At 38.0% G+C, this 20,352-nt stretch overlaps 1 protein-coding gene across 2 annotated transcripts in view; it reads left to right on the top strand.

Moving 5' to 3' along the window:
• LOC139746327 (endosome/lysosome-associated apoptosis and autophagy regulator family member 2-like) overlaps window positions 1-19,917 on the top strand; it is a 55,878-nt gene extending 35,961 nt beyond the window's left edge. The window contains exons 13-20 of one of the 2 annotated variants that reach the window (XR_011712135.1): window positions 761-993; window positions 4,564-4,705; window positions 8,462-8,682; window positions 9,007-9,192; window positions 11,731-11,863; window positions 12,710-12,798; window positions 12,991-13,116; window positions 15,173-15,195. Coding sequence is in view for 1 of the 2 variants with exons in the window: in XM_071657469.1 (XP_071513570.1) it covers window positions 761-993; window positions 4,564-4,705; window positions 8,462-8,682; window positions 9,007-9,192; window positions 11,731-11,863; window positions 12,710-12,832; window positions 12,991-13,116; window positions 15,173-15,238 (1,230 nt within the window). In the remaining variant the exon portion in view is untranslated. Of the gene's footprint in view, window positions 1-760; window positions 994-4,563; window positions 4,706-8,461; window positions 8,683-9,006; window positions 9,193-11,730; window positions 11,864-12,709; window positions 12,833-12,990; window positions 13,117-15,172 lie in introns of both variants that reach the window. The other variant, XM_071657469.1, reaches the window with a different exon arrangement.
• Window positions 19,918-20,352: the final 435 nt, after the last annotated feature.

Here is a 20,352-nt window from a genome sequence, read left to right as displayed (position 1 = left end):
TATATCACTCCATGTGATTCATCCTTTATGTGTCATATGTTCCTAGGATTTAGGCTTGCAGCTGTCACTTTGTGAATTTCCTCTTCTAACTTTAGTTCCTTGTTCTTGGTGCCCCTCTTCATTTTTTCCTGCTGCTCATGAAGACTCTTTAGTCCTTTTGCTGCAATGTCTACCATATCATAAGATGACATACTGCTGGAACCAGAACCCTCTACCATAGCATATGATCCACTACTCAGTGCACTAGCACGTCCTATTCAGGGATGGGATGCATTGCTTCTGGCACCAGCACCCGGTGCCCTCTGAGTGTGTGAGTTATGGATAGAAATGTTGCAGTTGAAGATCTTAAGAATTATCTTTGATCTTTTGCACTGGCTTTATCTTTTTGAAGGTAGAGGAGTGAATACATGATTGGATCCCATTTGATGAATCAACTTAGCATGGAAAGTGAAAAATTGTAGGTGCTTATATTAGTGCAGATGCTCAAACTTCATATTAGCACACTGAACATGAGTCTAGAATTTGTACAAGTGAACTGAGATGCTGCCTGCATTTGATCCACCCTGAATGAAAGGCAATGACATTAGAAATGATTAATAGATATAGAGAAAGATATATGATACTAATTGGTTATTTCAGTATTCTTTATTGAATTAAAAGACGTAAAATTACACATGAATATATAAGTGCACCAATTCAAATTACCATATATGAATTACTGTAATGTACACATTAACACAATGATACTCCCTTCATCTAGGCTCCATCAGCAGTTGGGTGTATCCCTTGCCCAGCTGGCCATTACATTGAGAATAACACAACAGAGTGCACCCACTGCCCTCCAGACACTGTAGTAACAGACCCACTGCCTTATGGACGCCAGTCCTGCCTTCCATGTGGACCTGGCCTTACTGCTCCAGACCATCTCACATGTATTGTCGAGTGCCGTCTGACAGTGGATAACAGAACATATGACTTAACCAGTATTCGCAAGTAAGAATGTTTTTGCATCTTAGTAATAACCTTTATCCCAGGATATGTTGTGCTGCAGTTATATGATACTTCCTACCCCAGGAGTTCCATCTATCTTTATGAGTCTCCTGCAATGCTCTGAAAGCTTTCTATGTCCACCAGTTGGGACTTTACATCATAGGTTTATGTGTATGTCAATATGCTGAGAGTTCTAGGCAGTTATATAGTAAGTACTCTGTGTCTTCTTTATGATAGTTGCATCATGGGCATGATGGATCTTTGGATATGTTAAAATGGTATTTGTGGTGTTATTGGGATGTGTTATGTCTGGAATGCAGACATGATAGTGTGAGTTGTGTTTGTCTGGGAAATGTCATTTCTGATGGGTGTCTTTCTGTTGGGTTGAGGTTTAAGAAGACTGACTTGGGAGTGTTTGTCAGGTTACTTCAGTGTTAGTGTGTTTGTGAATGTTATATTTGTTGAAGGTGGGGGATCTGTGAGTAGAGGTTGTTGAAGTGTGAGGCAGGTGTAAGCTTTTTATATATACTAGGGGGTTTGGGGGTTAGTTATGGAGTGGTTTGCACAAGAGGGATCAAGTCCTTTTGCACAAGATTCAGTTCTGAGTATGTTGAGATGGGAATATTTCAGGAGGATCTTTGTTTTTTTGTGTAAGTTTGAGTGTTTTGGGTTCCAAGGCAGCCAGTTCTTGTTTTGAGTGTATTAGTATGTCTCCATGGTTGTTTGATTTGTTTATGGATGGGGTGGTTACAGAGTTAAATGCAAGAGTTTTTGAGAGAGGGGTGAGTATGTAGTCTGTTAGGGATGAGAGGGCCTGGGAGGAGAGTCATTTGTTGTTCGCCGGTGATACATTGCTGGTGGTTGATTCGATTTAGATTCAGAAGGGTTAGGGGAAAGTTAGTTGAGATGTAAGTTTGAATGGAGAAAAAGTGGAGGAAGTGAAGTGTTTTACATATCTGGAAGTGGACTTAGCAGCAAATGGAACCATGGAAGCAAAAGTGAGTTACTGGGTAGGGGAGGGGGCAAAGGTTCTAGGAGCTATGAAAAATGTGTGGAAAGAGAGTATGTTATCTCAGAGAGCAAAAATTGGTATTTTTGAAGGAATAGTAGTCCTTGCAACAATATAACATGACTACAAGGCATGGGCTATAGATGGGGTTGGAGATGGGTGGTTGTGTAGGAAATGAAATGTTTGAGGAGGATATGTTGTGTGAGGTGGTTTGATAGAGTAAGTAATGAAAGGGTAAGAGAGATGTCTAGAAATAAAAAGAGTGTGGTTGAGAGAGCAGAAGAGGGTGTGTTGAAATGGTTTGGACATATGGAGAGAATGAGTAAGGAAAGGTTGACAAAGTATATGTGTCACAGGTGGAGGGAACAAGGAGAAGCAGGAGACCAATTTCGAGATGGAATGATGGAGTGAAAAAGATTTTGAGTAATCAGGACCTGAATATACAAGAGGGTGAGTGAATAGAGTGAATTGGAACAATGTTGCTGTCAATGGACTGAACCAGGGCATGTGAAACGTTTGGAGTAAACCATGGAAAGGTCTGTGGGGCCTGGTTGTGGATAGGGAGCTGTGGTTTAGGTGCATTACACATGACAGCTAGAAAAACAGATGGATTTGTATGTAGCCTTTATGAATCTGGAGACGGCATATGATAAGGTGGATAGAGATGCTTTGCGGAAGGTTTTAAGAGTATATGGTGTGGGAGGAAAGTTGTTAGAAGCAGTGAAAAGTTTTTACCAAGGATGTAAGGCATGTGTACGAGTAGGAAGAGAGGAGAGTGATTGCTTCCCAGTGAATGTCGGTTTGTGGCAGGGGTGTGTGATGTCCCCGTGGATGTTTGATTTATGTACGGATGGGGTGGTTAGGGAAGTAAATGGAAGAGTTTTGGAGAGAGGGATGGGTAATGCAGTCAATTGTGGATGAGAGGGCCTGGGAAGTCAGTTGTTGTTCACTGATGATACAGCTGTGTTGGCTTATTAAGGTGAGAAACTGCAAAGATTGGTGATTGAGTTTGGAAAAGTGTGTGAAAGGAGAAAGTTAAGAGTAAATGTGAATAAGAGCAAGGTTATTATGTTCAGTAGGGTTGAGGGACAAGTTAATTGGAATGTAAGTTTGAATGGAGAAAAATAGGAGGAAGCGAAGTGTTTTAGGTATCTGGGAGTGGATTTGGCAGCAGATGGAACCATGGAAGCAGAAGTGAATCATAGGGTGGGGAAGGGGGCAAAAGTTCTGGGAGCGTTGAAGAATGTGTGGAAGTCGAGAACATTATCTCGGAGAGCAAAAATGGCTTTGTTTGAAGGAATAGTGGTTCCAACAATGTTATATGGTTGCGAGGCGTGGGCTATGGATAGAGTTGTGCAGAGGAGGGTGGATGTGCTGGAAATGAGATGTTTGAGGACAATATGTGGTGTGAGGTGGTTTGCTCGAGTAAGTTATAATAGGGTGAGGGAGATGTGCGGTAATAAAAAAGAGTGTGGTTGAGAGAGCAGAAGAGGGTGTTTTGAAATGGTTTGGTCACATGGAGAGAATGAGTGAGGGAAGATTGACAAGAGGATATATGTGTCAGAGTGGAGGGAACGAGAAGTGGGAGACCAAATTGGAGGTGGAAAGATGCAGTGAAAAAGATTTTGAGTGATCGGGGCCTGAACATGCAGGAGGGTGAAAGGCGTGCAAGGAATAGAGTGAATTGGAAAGATGTGGTATACCGGGGTTGACGTGCTGTCAATGGACTGAACCAAGGCATGTGAAGCGTCTGGGGTAAACCATGGAAAGTTTTGTGGGGCCTGGATGTGGAAAGGGAGTTGTGGTTTTGGAGCATTATTACATGACAGCTAGAGACTGAGTGTGAACGAATGTGGCCTTTGTTGTCTTTTCCTAGCGCTACCTCGGGCACATGTGGGGGGAGGGGGTTGTTATTTCATGTGTGGTGGGGTGGTGATGGGAATGAATAAAGGCAGACAGTATGAATTATGTACATGTGTATATATGTATATGTCTGTGTGTGTATGTATATGTATACATTGATATGTATAGGTATGTATATTTGCGTGTGTGGACGTGTATCCTGTCACCCCATCCCCAGGGATAGAAATATTCTATTTTATGAATATACAAAAAACTAGGAATTTTAGCCTTAGTTTATGATAATACCAAGCAGTTTTCTTAACACTCACAAACGGATGAACACCATAGGCTTTGCATTATAACAGTTTTTCAATAGCTTGCATCAGGAAATCAGTTATTGAATACTTGATGAAATGATATATAAAGCTTTCCTCAAATATTCTAATTACTGATAGAATGGAAAAAACATTTTTCTTTCCTTTTTAATGGCAAATGATAATAGGAACTTTCCGAGCTACATGTCTCTTGTGAAATATTAAGAGGCAAAATTGAAAGGTGTCAAGTGTTGTCATTTGTAGAGTTGCAATGATGTTAAAGTTTGTTCATTCTGATATTCAGGTGAATAAAGCATTTCCATATGAAGTTCAAGGACATGTGAATAACTTTATATTTCTTTCATGTATTTTACCATTTTTACAAATTTGATCTTTTACTTTTTCTAGAGCACGAGTCATGATGGGTAACACTCTGTTTACATCATCGGGAGCCAAGTTCTTCCACATGTTTAACATCTCACTATGTGGCAATACCAGTGTTAGTTGTGCTAACAATGTTTCATATAACATGGAAGGTGAAGTCACCACTGTGAGTATAAACTTTATGATTTTTAACCCAGTTTAGATGTTGCTATGTCCATTGTAAGATAACTGCAATTAAGTATAATAAAAAAGGAAAATTATGTATATATATTTCAACTTTCTAAACAGGGAAACAGAAGAAGGAGTCATGCAGGGAGTGCTCATCCTCCTCGAAGGCTCAGATTGGGGTGTTTAAATGTGTGTGGATGCAACCAAGATCAGAAAAAAGGAGATAGGTAGTATGTTTGAGGAAAGGAACCCGGATGTTTTGGCTCTGAGTGAAACGAAGCTCAAGGGCAAAGGGGAAGAGTGGTTTGGGAATGTCTTGGGAATAAAGTCAGGGGTTAGTGAGAGGACAAGAGCAAGGGAAGGAGTAGCACTACTCCTGAAACAGGAGAGGTGGGAGTATGTGATAGAGTGTAAGAAAGTAAACTCTGAGATTGATATGGGTAAAACTGAAAGTGGATGGAGAGAGATGGGTGATTATTGGTGCATATGCACCTGAGCATGAGAAGAAAGATCAGGAGAGGCAAGTGTTTTGGGAGCAGCTGAGTGAGTGTTAGTAGTTTTGAGGCACGAGACTTGGTTATAGTGATTGGTGATTTGAATGCAAAGATGAGTAATGTGGCAGTTGAGGGAATAATTGGTGTACATGGGGTGTTCAGTGTTGTAAATGGAAATGGTGAAGAGCTTGTAGATTTATGTGCTGAAATAGGACTGGTGATTGGGAATACCTGGTTTAAAAAGAGAGATATACATAAGTATACATATGTGAGTAGGAGAGATGGCCAGAGAGCGTTATTGGATAATGTGTTAATTGATAGGCGCACAAAAGAGAGACTTTTGGATGTTAATGTGCTGAGAGGTGCATCTGGAGGAAAGTCTGATCATTATCTTGTGGAGGCAAGGTGAAGATTTGTAGAGGTTTTCAGAAAAGAAGAGAGAATGTTGGGGTGAAGAGGGTGGTGAGAGTAAGTGAGTTTGGGGAGGAGACTTGTGTGAGGAAGTACCAGGAGAGACTGAGTACAGAATGGAAAAAGGTGAGAAGAAAGGATGTAAGGGGAGTGGGGGAGGAATAGGATGTATTTAGGGAAGTAGTAATGGCTTGTGCAAAAGATGCTTGTGGCATGAGAAGCATGGGAGGTGGGTTGATTAGAAAAGGTAGTGAGTGGTGGGATGAAGAAGATTATTAGTGAAAGAGAAGAGAGAGGCATTTGGACGATTTTTGCAGGGAAATAATGCAAATGAGTGGGAGATGTATAAAAGAAAGAGGCAGGAGGTCAAGAGAAAGGTGCAAGAGGTGAAAAAGATGGCAAATGAGAGTTGGGGTGAGAGGGTATCATTAAATTTTAGGGATAATAAAAAGATTTTTTGGAAGGAGGTAAATAAAATGCTTAAGACAAGGAAACAAATGGGAACATCAGTGAAGGGGGCTAATGGGAAGGTGATAACAAGTAGTGGTGATGTGAGGAGATGGAGTGAGTATTTTGAAGGTTTGTTGAATGTGTTTGATGATAGAGTGGCAGATATAGGGTGTTTTGGTCGAGGTGGTGTGCAAAGTGAGAGGGCTAGGGAGAATGATTTGGTAGACAGAGAAGAGGTAGTAAAATCTTTGCGGAAGATGAAAGCTGGCAAGGCAGTGGGTTTGGATGGTATTGCTGTTGAATGTATTAAAAAAGGGGGTGACTGTATTGTTGACTGGTTGGTAAGGTTATTTAATGTATGTATGACTCATGGTGAGGTGCCTGAGAACTGGCAGAATGCTTGCATAGTGCCATTGTACAAAGGCAAAGGGGATAAGTGTGAATACTCAAATTACGTAGGTATAAGTTTGTTGAGTATTCCTGGTAAATTATATGGGAGGGTATTGATTGAGAGGGTGAAGGCATGTACTGAGCATCAGATTGGGGAAGAGCAGTGTGGTTTCAGAAGTGATAGAGGATGTGTGGATCAAGTGTTTGCTTTGAAAAAAGTATGTGAGAAATACTTAGAAAAGCAAATGGATTTGTATGTAGCATTTATGGATCTGGAGAAGGTATACGATAGAGTTGATAGAGATGCTCTGTGGAAGGTATTAAGAATATATGGTGTGGGAAGTAAGTTGTTAGAAGCAGTGAAAAATTTTTATCGAGGATGTAAGACATGTGTATGTGTAGGAAGAGAGGAAAGTGATTGGTTCTCAGTGAATGTTGGTTTGCAGCAGGGGTGTGTGATGTCTCCATGGTTGTTTAATTTGTTTATGGATGGGGTTGTTAGAGAGGTGAATGCAAGAGTTTTGGAAAGAGGGGCAAGTATGCTGTCTGTTGTGGATGAAAGAGCTTGGGAAGTGAGTCAGTTGTTGTTTGCTGATGATACAGCGCTGGTGGCTGATTCGTGTGAGAAACTGCAGAAGCTAATGACTGAGTTTGGTAAAGTGTGTGAAAGAAGAAAGCTGAGAGTAAATGTGAATAAAAGCAAGGTTATTAGGTATAGTAGGGTTGAGAGACAAGTCAATTGGGAGGTAAGTTTGAATGGAGAAAAACTGGAGGAAGTGAAGTGTTTAATATATCTGGGAGTGGATTTGGCAGTGGATGGAACCATGGAAGCAGAAGTGAATCATAGGGTGAGGGAGGGGGCGAAAGTTCTGGGAGCATTGAAGAATGTGTGGAAGTCGAGAACATAATCACGGAAAGCAAAAATGGGTATGTTTGAAGGAATAGTGGTTCCAACAATGTTATATGGTTGCGAGGTGTGGGCTATAGATAGAGTTGTGCGGAGGAGGGTGGATGTGCTGGAAATGAGATGTTTGAGGACAATATGTGGTGTGAGGTGGTTTGATCGAGTAAGTAATAATAGGATAAGAGAGATGTGTGGAAATAAAAAGAGTGTGGGTGAGAGAGCAGAAGAGGGTGTTTTGAAATGGTTTGGTCACATGGAGAGAATGAGTGAGGAAAGATTGACCAAGAGGATATATGTGTCAAAGGTGGAGGGAGCAAGTAGAAGTGGGAGACCCAATTGGAGGTGGAAAGATGGAGTTGAAAAAGATTTTGAGTGATCGGGGTCTGAACATGCAGGAGGGTGAAAGGCTTGCAAGGAATAGAGTGAATTGGGTCGATGTGGTATACCGGGGTTGACGTGCTGTCAGTGGATTGAATCAGGGCATGTGAAGCGTCTGGGGTAAACCAGGGAAAGCGGTGTGGGGCCTGGATGTGGAAAGGGAGCTGTGGTTTCGGGCATTATTGCATGACAGCTAGAGTCTGAGTGTGAACGAATGAGGCCTTTGTTGTCTTTTCCTAGCGCTACCCCGCACACATGAGGGGGGAGGGGGATGGTATTCCATGTGTGGCGAGGTGGCGATGGGAATGAATAAAGGCAGACAGTATAAATTGTGTGCATGGGTATATATGTATGTGTCTGTGTGTGTATATATATGTGTACATTGAGATGTATAAGTATGTATATTTGCATGTGTGGACGTGTGTGTATATACATGTGTATGGGGGTGGGTTTGGCCATTTCTTTCGTCTGTTTCCTTGCGCTACCTCGCAAACGCAGGAGACAACGACAAAGCAAAATAAAAAAAAATAATAAAGAAATAATCTTGAAACCATTGAACAGCAGTCATCAGATGCACAACTGTAATTTCTTAGGAAATGTAATCAGAAGTTTTGTGATTTAGTTAGTTTGTGAAAATGTTTCAGGTAAATATTGATTCATAAAATGATGGTAATTTTCAGTGCTGGAGGTGTTACAAATAAAGTCACAGCAATACTTTTTTTTACAGGTTATTTCACGGGTGTGTCGATCTACCATTGTACCAGGGTTGGAAGGGATGTCTGGGCCTAAGAGGATTGGTGCAGTAGCTACACAGTCTGTTACACTTGGTGACCACCTAGTGGCTGTCACTACCAATACCACAGTCATGGATATCACTGTTATAGAGGAGTTCCAGCAACAAAATAATTCAAACAGAAAGGATTTACACTTTTACTACACTACACCATTGTGAGTCATACTTTTCCTCTTTTCATACTGATCTAGGTTAATTAAGGGATAGGGCAACTGTAATCATCCATTTCACATGGGGAACCGTGGATGAATTATTTAGTGCCGAAGTAAGTCCTACAGATTGATATCATTTGTAATGTTCTTGGAAGACTTGTATTACTATATATGTAGGTTAAGTGCAGTGCCCTTAGATAACACTGAATTAAGTAGATTGCATGAACTTAAATGATTCAGGAAGGTGTACTATCTGCAATTAGTTCTCTAAATTGTAAAGAGCTCAGATTGAAACCCATCCAGAAAAGTGTCTTGCATTTGTTTCAGATCAACCCATGCATGTCCCAAGGGTAGAAGTACAACCGTAACATTACACTGTGATCCTGATGAGTCAGGTGATGGGAAAGTGACCCTGCCTCAGCAGTGCCCAGATGGTACTTGTGATGGCTGCAACTTCCACTTCCTCTGGAGTTCTGCATTTGGCTGCCATGAGTGTTCTAAGGATGACCTAATGTTAGTTTTCATTTTGCTTTTCTAATAATTCCCACACTTTTTTTTAATAAATGTTTTTGTAACTATTATTTCCTGTGCAATTGTCATAGTAATTTTTTTTCCAATCCATATCCAGTGATCTAAAGTGAAGTGTGAACTGCCACACTTGTAAAAGTGCTTCTTGCTTTTTGCTATTATTTTGATTTATCATTGAAAAGCAAGATCTCAAATCATACTTCTCTCTTGTGCAAAATGTTCCAATAGCATTTAACCCTCATTCATTTATCAAATATCTTTAACTAAAATACTTCTATCCCTAATCAAATTTCTTGTTACCTCTATCCCTTCCTTCCGTAGATTACCACCCTTCCTGTATTCATTTTACTGCACTACATTATACCTTCTTGACTAGTCTGTCATCTGCCATTCATTTTACATAACCATACCATTGTAAAAGACTTTCATTCATGTATCTTTTTAATGAATTCTTCACACTAGATAAGCTTTCTCACATTATTCCTTATTCTATCTTCTTTCCTAATTCCATACTAAGCAAGTTGCACATCTTGAATGCCTTATTTTTTATCACTCATGATCTGTATACACTGTGGTTTCACATCTGTATATCATTGTTGGGATGAGGACTCCTTCCTGCAACTTCTTCCTTTCTTGCACCCTTTAGATCTGGAGCTAAGACAAGAACTAACCATTTATTCTGAAATAGAATAAAAGGATTGAGAAAGGTAAGCAAAGAAAGATTAGTGAATATAGAAGTATTATCAAAATTGTTTATTATTTGGAAAAGAAGGCTAGTACAGCAAAGGACCAATTTATAGAAATATTCTCTTTTCTTCAGCCAAGAGAGAAAATGGACAAGAAATATGTGATTGTAGACCTCTAAGCCTCAACAGTTACATTTATTGCAGACCTTTTAAGATGCCTACAGATTTCTTGGTAAAGAAAGTCCCATTTAGTAGGAGACTGGAGAGTGGGGAATGATCTTTGGCATGCATATTGGCATTCCCCAATTGCAAAGTGCTGCAGAAAATATCTCATCCCTTTAAGGCTATGGAATTTGGCAGTTCAGGGCTTTTAGCCTTTGCATTGCACCTGCTGTGTTCAAATGGGGAGTGGTAGCAGGGGGTAAAGAAGCTTAGGAAAAAAGATATGAGTTCATGTTATATCCCCCTCAATATCTTGATGCAGGAGTAGAGGGAAGCTTGCAATCCAACATGAACCTAACTTTCAAAAGACACCATTGAAGGAGGTTCATTGATAGGGCAAATTAAGCCAGGTTCCCAAGCTGAGGATTACTAGGTAATGGTTTTGGACTTGGTTAAATGTGATAGTTTTTCAGAGGAAATGATTAAAAACACTTTCTTCAAGGCATAGACAATATGCTCCCCGACACGGACCTTCCAGCACGGTCTTAAATATCTGATGAGAAACGGCACTTCCTTGGGTCAGTGCATCCCAGGAGCAGCAAGCACAGCAGCTAAAGCACTTCCTGAGTGGAGCAAGTGGTTTTATATGGGGAGGTCATAAACCATCTGCATCATTAGGTCTAACCCAGTGAAACTGAAGCTGCTAGATGTGACATTAAAAATGAAATTTTAATTTCGGTATCTTTTCCATTTATAGACTCAGATGACATATCATTTGCGTCTAAATAACTTTCATGATATGTCTTTAAAAGTAATGTTTGTTAAGACATTGTAAGATATTCACAGCTTCTTTGCCTTATCTTTTCCAACCACTCAACACAGAACTTTTTGATGTCCTTTCAAACAAGCTTCATCATGGTTTCTCTGTCATTGCTTCTCATGAAGAAATGTTCACTTTTAGTGTCATCCAACTGATTGGTCAGATGTGAGTCCAGGCCATCAGGCAAGTAATTTACATATGACAAGAACTTCAATAGGTTCAGTAATAAGCCTTGCAGAATGCTGCTGGTGACCCCTTGTGACTGTTTAAGAAATTGTATACCGTTTCTAAAGGGGAGTGCTCTTTGCTCTCCCCTTAAGAAATTGTATACCGTTTCTAAAGGGGAGTGCTCTTTGCTCTCCTATTTGCATGGGAACTACTTCAGTGTTTTTACCACCTCTTATTAATAGATACTTTTAGAAAAGAATATGATAGATAATGTGAATTATGTATGATCTATGGGAGGATTGGAATACAATTTCTTGCATGATAGGAAGGGTCTATTATATTGGGGGGAATATTTTATCCCATAGACTTTCTTCAATATCATAAATATGGTTTTAACATCTTTATACTTTCCACATTTACCATATCTCTGCATATTTCATTCATCCACCTCTTTATTATTTTTGAAGTATTTCCTGATGTCTTCTCTAGCTCTTCTTGCTTAGTTTTTAGTTTTTGTTCTTCAGCTCAGAAATATTTTTATTTTAAAGAAGTGATGAGTATTGATGATGTTAAAGCAACCCTAAAATTTTGAAAGTTGAATTTATGCACACCCTCTTCTGTCCTTTTTCTAATATAGTTAATCCATAGATTTTATCTCTAAAAACTTTCCTCTTTTTTGTGGTTTAGTGTGGTACGTGGGGAGTGTGTGGCAGGGCAGCAGAAAGTGCATTACATTGCTCCTAAAAATTGCCGTGCTCCAGATGGCCTTCCTCAAGGCCATTCTGTTCCTTGTACTACCAGGCTACCATTTCTTATTGAGGTAAGATGATATGATTACAAAACCAGTTTGATATTCATGTGTATGATAATTACAAAATGTAATGAATATTATAATGACATCGAAAATAGAGCTGGGAATACTGTTGAGTGTCAGACAAAGTACTGAGTTAAGATACTGAGTATAAAAGTGATATAGGGTGTTAGGAGAAGGGAAAGTTGGATGGTTTATACTTGGTCCTCAGCACCATATTTCCTGATTGACACATTTTTGGGCCTCTCAGGGCCAGTTGCGTAGGTTCAAGTCCTGGATGCAAAAAAAAATGCCCACATACTCACATATACATATCATCAAAACCCAAAACCTTCGCCCACTCCCCACCTTATGACTCGCATCTGCTCCCATGGTTCCATTCACTGCCATGTCCACTCCCAGATATCTAAAAGACTTCACTTCCTCCAATTTTTGTCCATTCAAAATTACATCCCAACTAACTTACTTGACCACTGTTTCCCGCTTCAGCCAGGAAGCAGATGAAGAAAGACACATCCACTCATATAAATTTATATATACATACATGCCCTTACATATACATATACATACATGTACATATCAACATATACACTTATACATACATACACATATGCAGCCTTATACATTAAACCATATGTACACACTCATAGTCGCTTTCCTTCATCCATTCCTGATGCCACCCTGCCCCACAGGAAACAGCATGTGGCATGAGAAAGCTTGGCAGATTAGAAATGGTAATGAGTGATGAGATGAATGAGTAAAGTTGTCAGTGAAAGAGGAAAGAGAGGCATTTCCATCTCTCCTATCATAAAAAGAAAAGCCTTACTTTAAAGTGCCATACTTGTTGCATTTCAGGTCATTGTTTTAGGCACAGTGAGCATGGCTTTGATGTTGTGTTTGCTCCTTTTTTGTCTTTGGAAGAAAAATCAGCGCTTGGAGTACAGGTATATGAAGCTAGTTGCCAGCACTTCATCAAAGGTACTGTTGCAAAGGTTAAATTTGACTTACAATCTTTCATTACAATAATTATATCAGCAATGTCTCAGTAGTGTCATCATGAACTGACTTTCATATGTATACCATACCCTTGAAGTTGACTGGCAATAACTCTCATAATTTTTCCTTTCTCTCTCCAGGATGGGATAATGGAGTTACCTCCTGCTGAATCTTGTGCTTTAGATTATGGTGAGGAGGAAGAAGTGCAACTTGCAAAGAATCCTTCTCGTGGTATCCTTAGCAAACTCAAACACCACAGAATAGCAGTAAGTACATTGATAAGGTGTTTGTATTATCATTTCACATTCTTAGACTAAGTAGCTATCTCTCGTCCAAGGGGATTAGAAACTTCAAGAAATTTAATTTAAAATTTGGGATGGCTCATCCCCCTCCCCTCTCTTGAATAGAGTACAAGTACACCACCGATTTTCTGACACTCTTGGTTCCAACGCCTTACCAGATTAACCATTTTGCCAGACTAACCATGGTCACATAATAATAATTCTTCAACTTACCTCTAACCCACTAATTATACATCTTCCATATGTCTAAAGTATACCATGGACTGCTAGAAATTTAGATTAAACAAATATTAAATGTTTGAGCACCCTAAGATGGTAAGTCTGTCCTTAGATTGTTTGAATCCTTTGGGGTCTTCTTCGTCTTTTATTGTTAGTGTTTTCGTAGGTGTGCATTGCCAGAATAATGCAGTTTCATCTGCATTATACACCTGCCCAGGACTGAGGTGCTCGTCAGCTACAAGTTTCGCAAATTCGTCCACATACTTGGCAGCCCCTTCGTGGTTTGCCAAGTGCTTTTCTCTGCACACTTTATTCATGGAAATTCCATGACGCTTCTTGAATCTTTGAAGCCATCCTTCACCGTAGTCACACTCATGTTGTAATTTAAGTTCTTTATGGAACAACTAAGCCTGGTCCATTATCATGCTATGTAGCAAGTCCACGCATGACTCCAACGGTGTTGAAACCATTCCATCATCACTCGATCGTGCTCAGTACTCTTACCATCTTTCATAGTTTTTCTAATCTTCATTAGCTTCTTGGGATTGCTGTCTGCGTAGAATTTCAAAATTTTTCTCCCTTTGCTTCTTTATGTCATAAACAGTTTATGAACCAATACTGTAGATGTCACACAACTTACGAACCAAAACACCAAGGTCCATTTTTTAACAGTTATATTTTATCTTGGATCGATATGAACTGGTGTTTACGTTTAACACCACGACTGACACTCTCATATGTCTTAGAAGCCATAGCTAGGGTTAGATTTAAGCAAAATAAGCTGAGAATCTCAGAGAATTGCAATATCACCACCAAGTGTAGTGTGAAGAATGTAAATAAGTGTGCCCTACACACAATACCATCTGTGGCCGCCCAGTAAACTAGTCTGGTGGCCGCAGTAATTTCAAGCTCCCTCACGTAACTTTCTGGACTAAAGTAGGTGCTGAACCATTAGTTGCTGGAAAACAGAGGTGTACCTGTAGAATCAAAAGCCTTCTATCACATTAATATTCCTGGCATCACCTCTTCAACCTTCCCTTTCCATATGCCATGATGTTACTGATCTCTGTCTGTTTTATAGATATTAATTTGGTTGTTGCTCTTGTGAGTTGTCTGCATGTGTCCCCACTCCCACTCCACTTCAGCCACTCAAGGATTATCTGTTATGACACCGCCTTCTTTCCCTGAACAGCTAAACTACGGAGTTCTTTTCTTTCTTTTGTCTTTCCCTCTTCATATAACCATTCTTTCTTTTAAGAGTTAGGTCTGCAGAGAAATCGTTAATTTCTCTTTTCTTTTCCTTTTACTTTTTTCTTTCACCTGAAATGGTTTCGAATGGGACGTTTTGCCTGTGCCATGTTGATCACTCTGAAGAAAATTACACTAATGTATACAAGACAGTTACAAACATTCATTAGACAGGGAAAACCTGTTTAACAGAGAAGAGAGTATTTTCCTTTTATGTGAAGAGAGTCTTATTCGTTCATAAGTCCTTTCTCACACATCCAACAGTAAAGGAAAATACATCCCATTGCAAGTTGTTGGTGAAATTGAGAATTAGTTTAGTGAAAGGCTGGAGAGGATGGAAATTTATGTGTAGGGCTGTTCCAACCACTTATAAGGAAATGTTTTAATTATTACTCTAAGCTTGCACTTAGGTTCGCTGCCCTTACAACACCAGTCAGGGAAAATATTTACATCTAAGTTGATAGTGGTTTAGAAGGTTATCATGTAACTTCATTTAATGTATTGAACCCATTTTTTGATATGCTGTGCTTCTAATCTAATCTTCCTTCAACAGCCTACTGAAGGTCGTGGACTGCTTGTGAAGTCAATGACACATACCTCCAAAGATCCCCTAACATGAATTATTCAGTCATAGGGGGATACAAGAATTCCTTTGTAAGATTACAAGGATAAGAAAAATTTAGATCTGTGCTGACAACCACAGGAAGATGACCTGAAGGTTACAAATATCTTTATATGTGTTCTTATCACTTGACACCCTTTAGCAGCAGTGAATCTTAAAACTGGATTAATTTTCTGTATGACTAGATATGCATCATCTTCTAAGACTAACAACAGTCAATTCACAGTTGTTTAAGAAAATGCAAAAAACATCCTTTTTTTCAGCAATATTACTGATGAATCTGTAGTATTGATAAAACTTTGGTAAAGTGCTTTGTTACTAACTGTTTTCCTAGTTCAGAGTGATGAACTTCTTTTGTTATGTCCACTTGGAACTGGATATTCATGGTATTGTGTTTCAATAGCATATGATTTTTCTCTGATAAGCTAATTTTGTAAAGCTTTTCATATAATTGTACTGATCGTTATATTGCTTTTTTGTGAGTTGTTCAGAATGGACAAATGGATAAGAGAATTTATTTTCAGTTCATAATCTAGGGTAAGTGTCTTGGAATAAATTTTGATTTTAATGGAGGTCACATGGTACATTCATATCTTTCTAGCACAAAGTCATGTACATTCCCTTTAGGTTCATGAACAGAATATTGGATGATTATCACAATTAAGTTACATTAAACAATGTGTGCTTTCAATAATTTTATAATACCTCAGTAAAACTTTTATGAATTCTGTGCGTAAGATCTGCAGAACAGAACAAAGGTTATTTAGGTTTGATCATTCCTGCTCAGGCATTCCTCATTTTCATTTTTCAGATGTGGGTAATACAGGCAGTGGTACATAAAGTGACTGCAACAGCCCTTTCAACAAAACATTCATCTTTCCATACATTAGTTTGCTATTTCCATTATCTATTAATATTAAGTAGCAGTGGATTTATAAGGCATAAGAAAGATTTAGAATCTCTCAGTTAATTCATATAATTATTCTTACCTAAATGCTTCTGCAAATAGATCCTTTCGTCACTTCTATGGAATGGCTTCCAAATACTGTCGTTTTAATTTTTCTACTGATTTCTTAGTGATATTTCATAACATTTAACAATAGTGAAAATTGCACTCGTTGCCTACTCATAGTGTTGGCCAAACAAAGGTGTTGCAGTTACTGAACTTGAAGAAGCTTTTGATGGCTTAAATCAATTTTGCAATTTCTTGCAACCTGTTGTGAAATTGTACACCAACTTATTCTCATGTAATTAACCAAAATCCATATGCTTATCTTCGTTTGTAATCCCCATGAATATGGAATAACTTAGCAGAGATAATTTTTGTACTGTCTGTTTGCCTGATGGTTTAGTACCCTATTGTAGAGATCACTCTGTCGCAACTGATTGTTGTATTTTCAAGGAATGAAGTTCAGCCCCAGAGCAAGACAGGTGAGGAAGTGTGACGTTTTTTTCTTGGAACTAAAGCTAAAAGAAACACCCTCTTTAAAGCATGCCTTCTCACTCCAAGGAAACCAGGTAATTAGAAATTACACATTGTGTGCTGAAAGTTGCAAAAGATCAAATGAAATATTTTTCATATGCATACTGTTAACAATGGGAATTTCAGTTTACAAATATTCAGTTCATCAATGCAATTATTTCTCTTTTAAAATCACATTCATCCTTCATAATTACAGGATGCTCATTCTTCCTGTGTGTAGGTTCAGTTCACGTAGATTTGACCTCTTAATGATGAAGTAAAAGACTACTTTGATTGCTTATATCAAGATATGTTATTTCAGAGAGGCCTGAAGAGTCACTTTCTGTAAAGCTTCTATAGAATAAAATTTTCAAGTAAGGCTAATGCATGAGCTTCCATGTATGCCATAGTTATAGTTTTGCCTCATCAAATGAATGAAACACAGTGTTGCTATAAATTGTATCAGTATACCTTTGGCAGTAAATAATGCATTGTAGATGTCAGTGACTGTTTAAAAGAGTTTAATGTGAATCAAGAAACCATTGTCATATAAAATACACAAAATCTTGAAAATTTTTTTAAACAATAGGATGTCACTGGGTAATTTATGTATCAAGTTGTAACTGAGAAAATTTCCTTATTTTTATGATAATATAGTATTTATTATAAAATGTTGTAAATAATATAACTTGTATGTGAATTACAGAATTAATAAATGATTGTATTTTGCCCTATGTACTTTTTATTATGTGGAAGTAGGTCAAGTTTCAGTTATGTAATTTTTTGTTACCAAAATGATACTTTCATCACCAAGTAACTACTTCGTTGCCAGGTAGTATCATCAATCAACAAGTAAGCAACCAATCACCAGGTATTGTGTCAGGTACCAGGTAAGCAACCACTCACCAGGTAATCAACTAGTCACTAGATAATGTATCTGTTGCCAGATGAGCAAGTAGTCACAAGGTGATTGTTTTTAGCGGGTGATGGACAGTCAACATGTAATATGTCTATTACTAGGTGGTCAACCAGTCACCTGGTATTATATTAGTCACCACATGGCCTCTTATTTCACTTGTAATTAATTGGTCACAAAATAACCAGTCACTCAGAAGCTAAAGCATCAGTCATTATATGTTATTCTTCAACATAATTTATCAGTTATCTAGTACCAGACTGAAAGTTACGTACACAAGAAATCTGACGTCAAAGTATAGTAGTTTATTATTATACATATGCTGTGTGTTTGTCATATTTTGTAATACATTAAATTCAGCTATTCTGTGATACCACTTTTGAATTAGCTCAGTACCAAACACTTCTTTAAACTAATAGGTATCTTTGCATGAAATGGTAGCACCTACCGTCATACCATGCAAGTAGCATTATGAAAAAAAGATAATTTTAAGTCAGTGAATGATCCAAGGCTAAAGATGAACATGCTGATTAATTTAGGCATAAAGAGTGTCTTTCTAACTTTGGATTCACTGGTACATAAATGCTGTAAATGCGGAAGCTTTGTGTTATCTTCTCTAACTCCTTGAGCTTTCCTCCCTTCCAAGTTCATGATTCCTTTCTTACTCTCATTGTTTGTTTAAGGGCCTCACATGCCTCAGATGATGTAAACTTGACAACACAGTATTATCAGATATGTACTTGGCACATCTACTCTTTACCTGTCATATATTATGAACTGAAACCAAAGCTTACCACCTACAACCTAGTCCAACACTACACTCTAGGGACAATTTTGTTTTTTCTCTGATACATTCCAGAATAACAGGCCTAAGATACTCCACACATTTAAATACCTGAATTCAAATCTTTCCTCATTTCTCGTTAATATATGTTCCATGAATGTAATCCAAAACTCTGGATTTTTTCTATATATTTTTCTTTTTTTATTAGAGACTATTATTCCTTACACAAAGTGGCTCATGAGCTGTGGAGGTATTACTGTAGTTTGGATTGGTATGTGACATGCATATATGGGCTAATCAATAAATGAAAGAAAACATGGTCTCTGCAGAGCATCATCTTTAAGCATTGTTTTCATGAAAGTAAGTTTCTTCTTCCTTGATTAAATGCCCAAAATGCCATTGTTTTTATTCTTTCATTTTCAGCTAAATGGGCTGGAGATAAGAACTACGTCTCTTGTAGATTAGTGATAAGTAACATGAGGTCCAAGTAAATGCAAGAATTTCCATGAGGCCCTCAGCTGTTGAGGGACTTTAGACCCATTGACCATGATTCAATCTCCAAAGTTAACCTAAAGTTGATACTTATGCAGATATTGTTTATATTATTGAAATTTTTTGAACTATGATAAAGTCCCACACCAGGTAGGTCACCTGAATGATGGTACATGAGATGATAATTGTGTTTGTCTCAAAACATTTCCAATTACATTAATTATTGGTCTCTTGTTCCACAGTCTACGACAATAGGCTGTTCATTCATGAAAATAATTTGTTTCTGGAATTAAGAAATAGTTTATAGATTCATAATATTGCTGAATAGTGTTTGTAAATTTTACAGTGCTATTCTATTCAGTCATAACCAATACTGCAAGGCTTACAGTAAATATTTAAAACAAACTTTTCTTAAGTAAATTTTGAAGTTACTGAACTTTTCACAATACCTGCAGTTTGAGAAACATAAGTAATTATCTTAAAGACTACTTGTGTCATTCATGATTCTTATCAACTTCAGTATTGGTGAACAGTACTGTCATTATCAGCATAACTGTGAATCATACTGTATTCACTATTACTGGTTGCCTGTCTTTAACAGGACATTGAGTGGGCATAAAATCTCTTTTTATAAATTCGTTTCACAGGCACAGTAGTATGTAACTTGATGTCTGGCTTTCAGATCAGATTGTTTGAAGTTGGAATTACTGTACTGTAATTATTACGGCACAGCAGCATTCTTTAGCCAATACTATATCACTTTGATACACAAGAAATTGCTACCTTACTACGCTGCATGAGCACTGTGACAGTGCTGCTTTAATTTCCACTCTTCCAGTTGCCTCTTCTGGAAATAATGCCAAAAGCTTGTGTCAGTTGCAGCTGTCAGTAATGCCTTTGAATGCATTTTCAAAAATTAGTTTTTACCTGCAGTTACTGTCAGCTGCTCACTTCACTTTACCGATGTTTAAAACTGTGTGAATGAGCATTTTCTCTGTTTGAAATAAACAGTTTATTTGGTATTCCTGATTTGTAATTTTCCTAAAACAAGCAAATGGCTATACTTTCTCCTGCTTATTCCAACATTTAATCTATACCAGTTCAGTTCCATATCCAGATGATACTGAATTCAATACTGCTATATAGTGGAGTGAGCTTATATGCTGATGCCATAGAAATGCTGCAAAGGTGTGTGCAGTATTTTAACAAATGAAAACCTTAAATGAATATATCCTAAGACGGAACGAAAAATTACTAAAAATTCAGTGTGGGAGATTTAAGTGCATGTAGGTCTTTGCTTCATACACGTCCTAAAATTTCAAACTAAAATAAAGTTTATGTTAGAAATGAGACCACTTAGACCAGTACCTATATAATATTTTTCACAAATTATATGAAAATATCTATAAAGTAGAATCTTGATAAAGGGAAATTTTGATCACCAGGACAAAGGCAGA

Source organism: Panulirus ornatus, chromosome 64 (assembly GCF_036320965.1).
Source record: "Panulirus ornatus isolate Po-2019 chromosome 64, ASM3632096v1, whole genome shotgun sequence".
NCBI classification, from domain to species: domain Eukaryota; kingdom Metazoa; phylum Arthropoda; class Malacostraca; order Decapoda; family Palinuridae; genus Panulirus; species Panulirus ornatus.
Note: the sequence above shows the minus strand (reverse complement) of the source record. Positions and strands in the feature narration are given on the sequence as shown.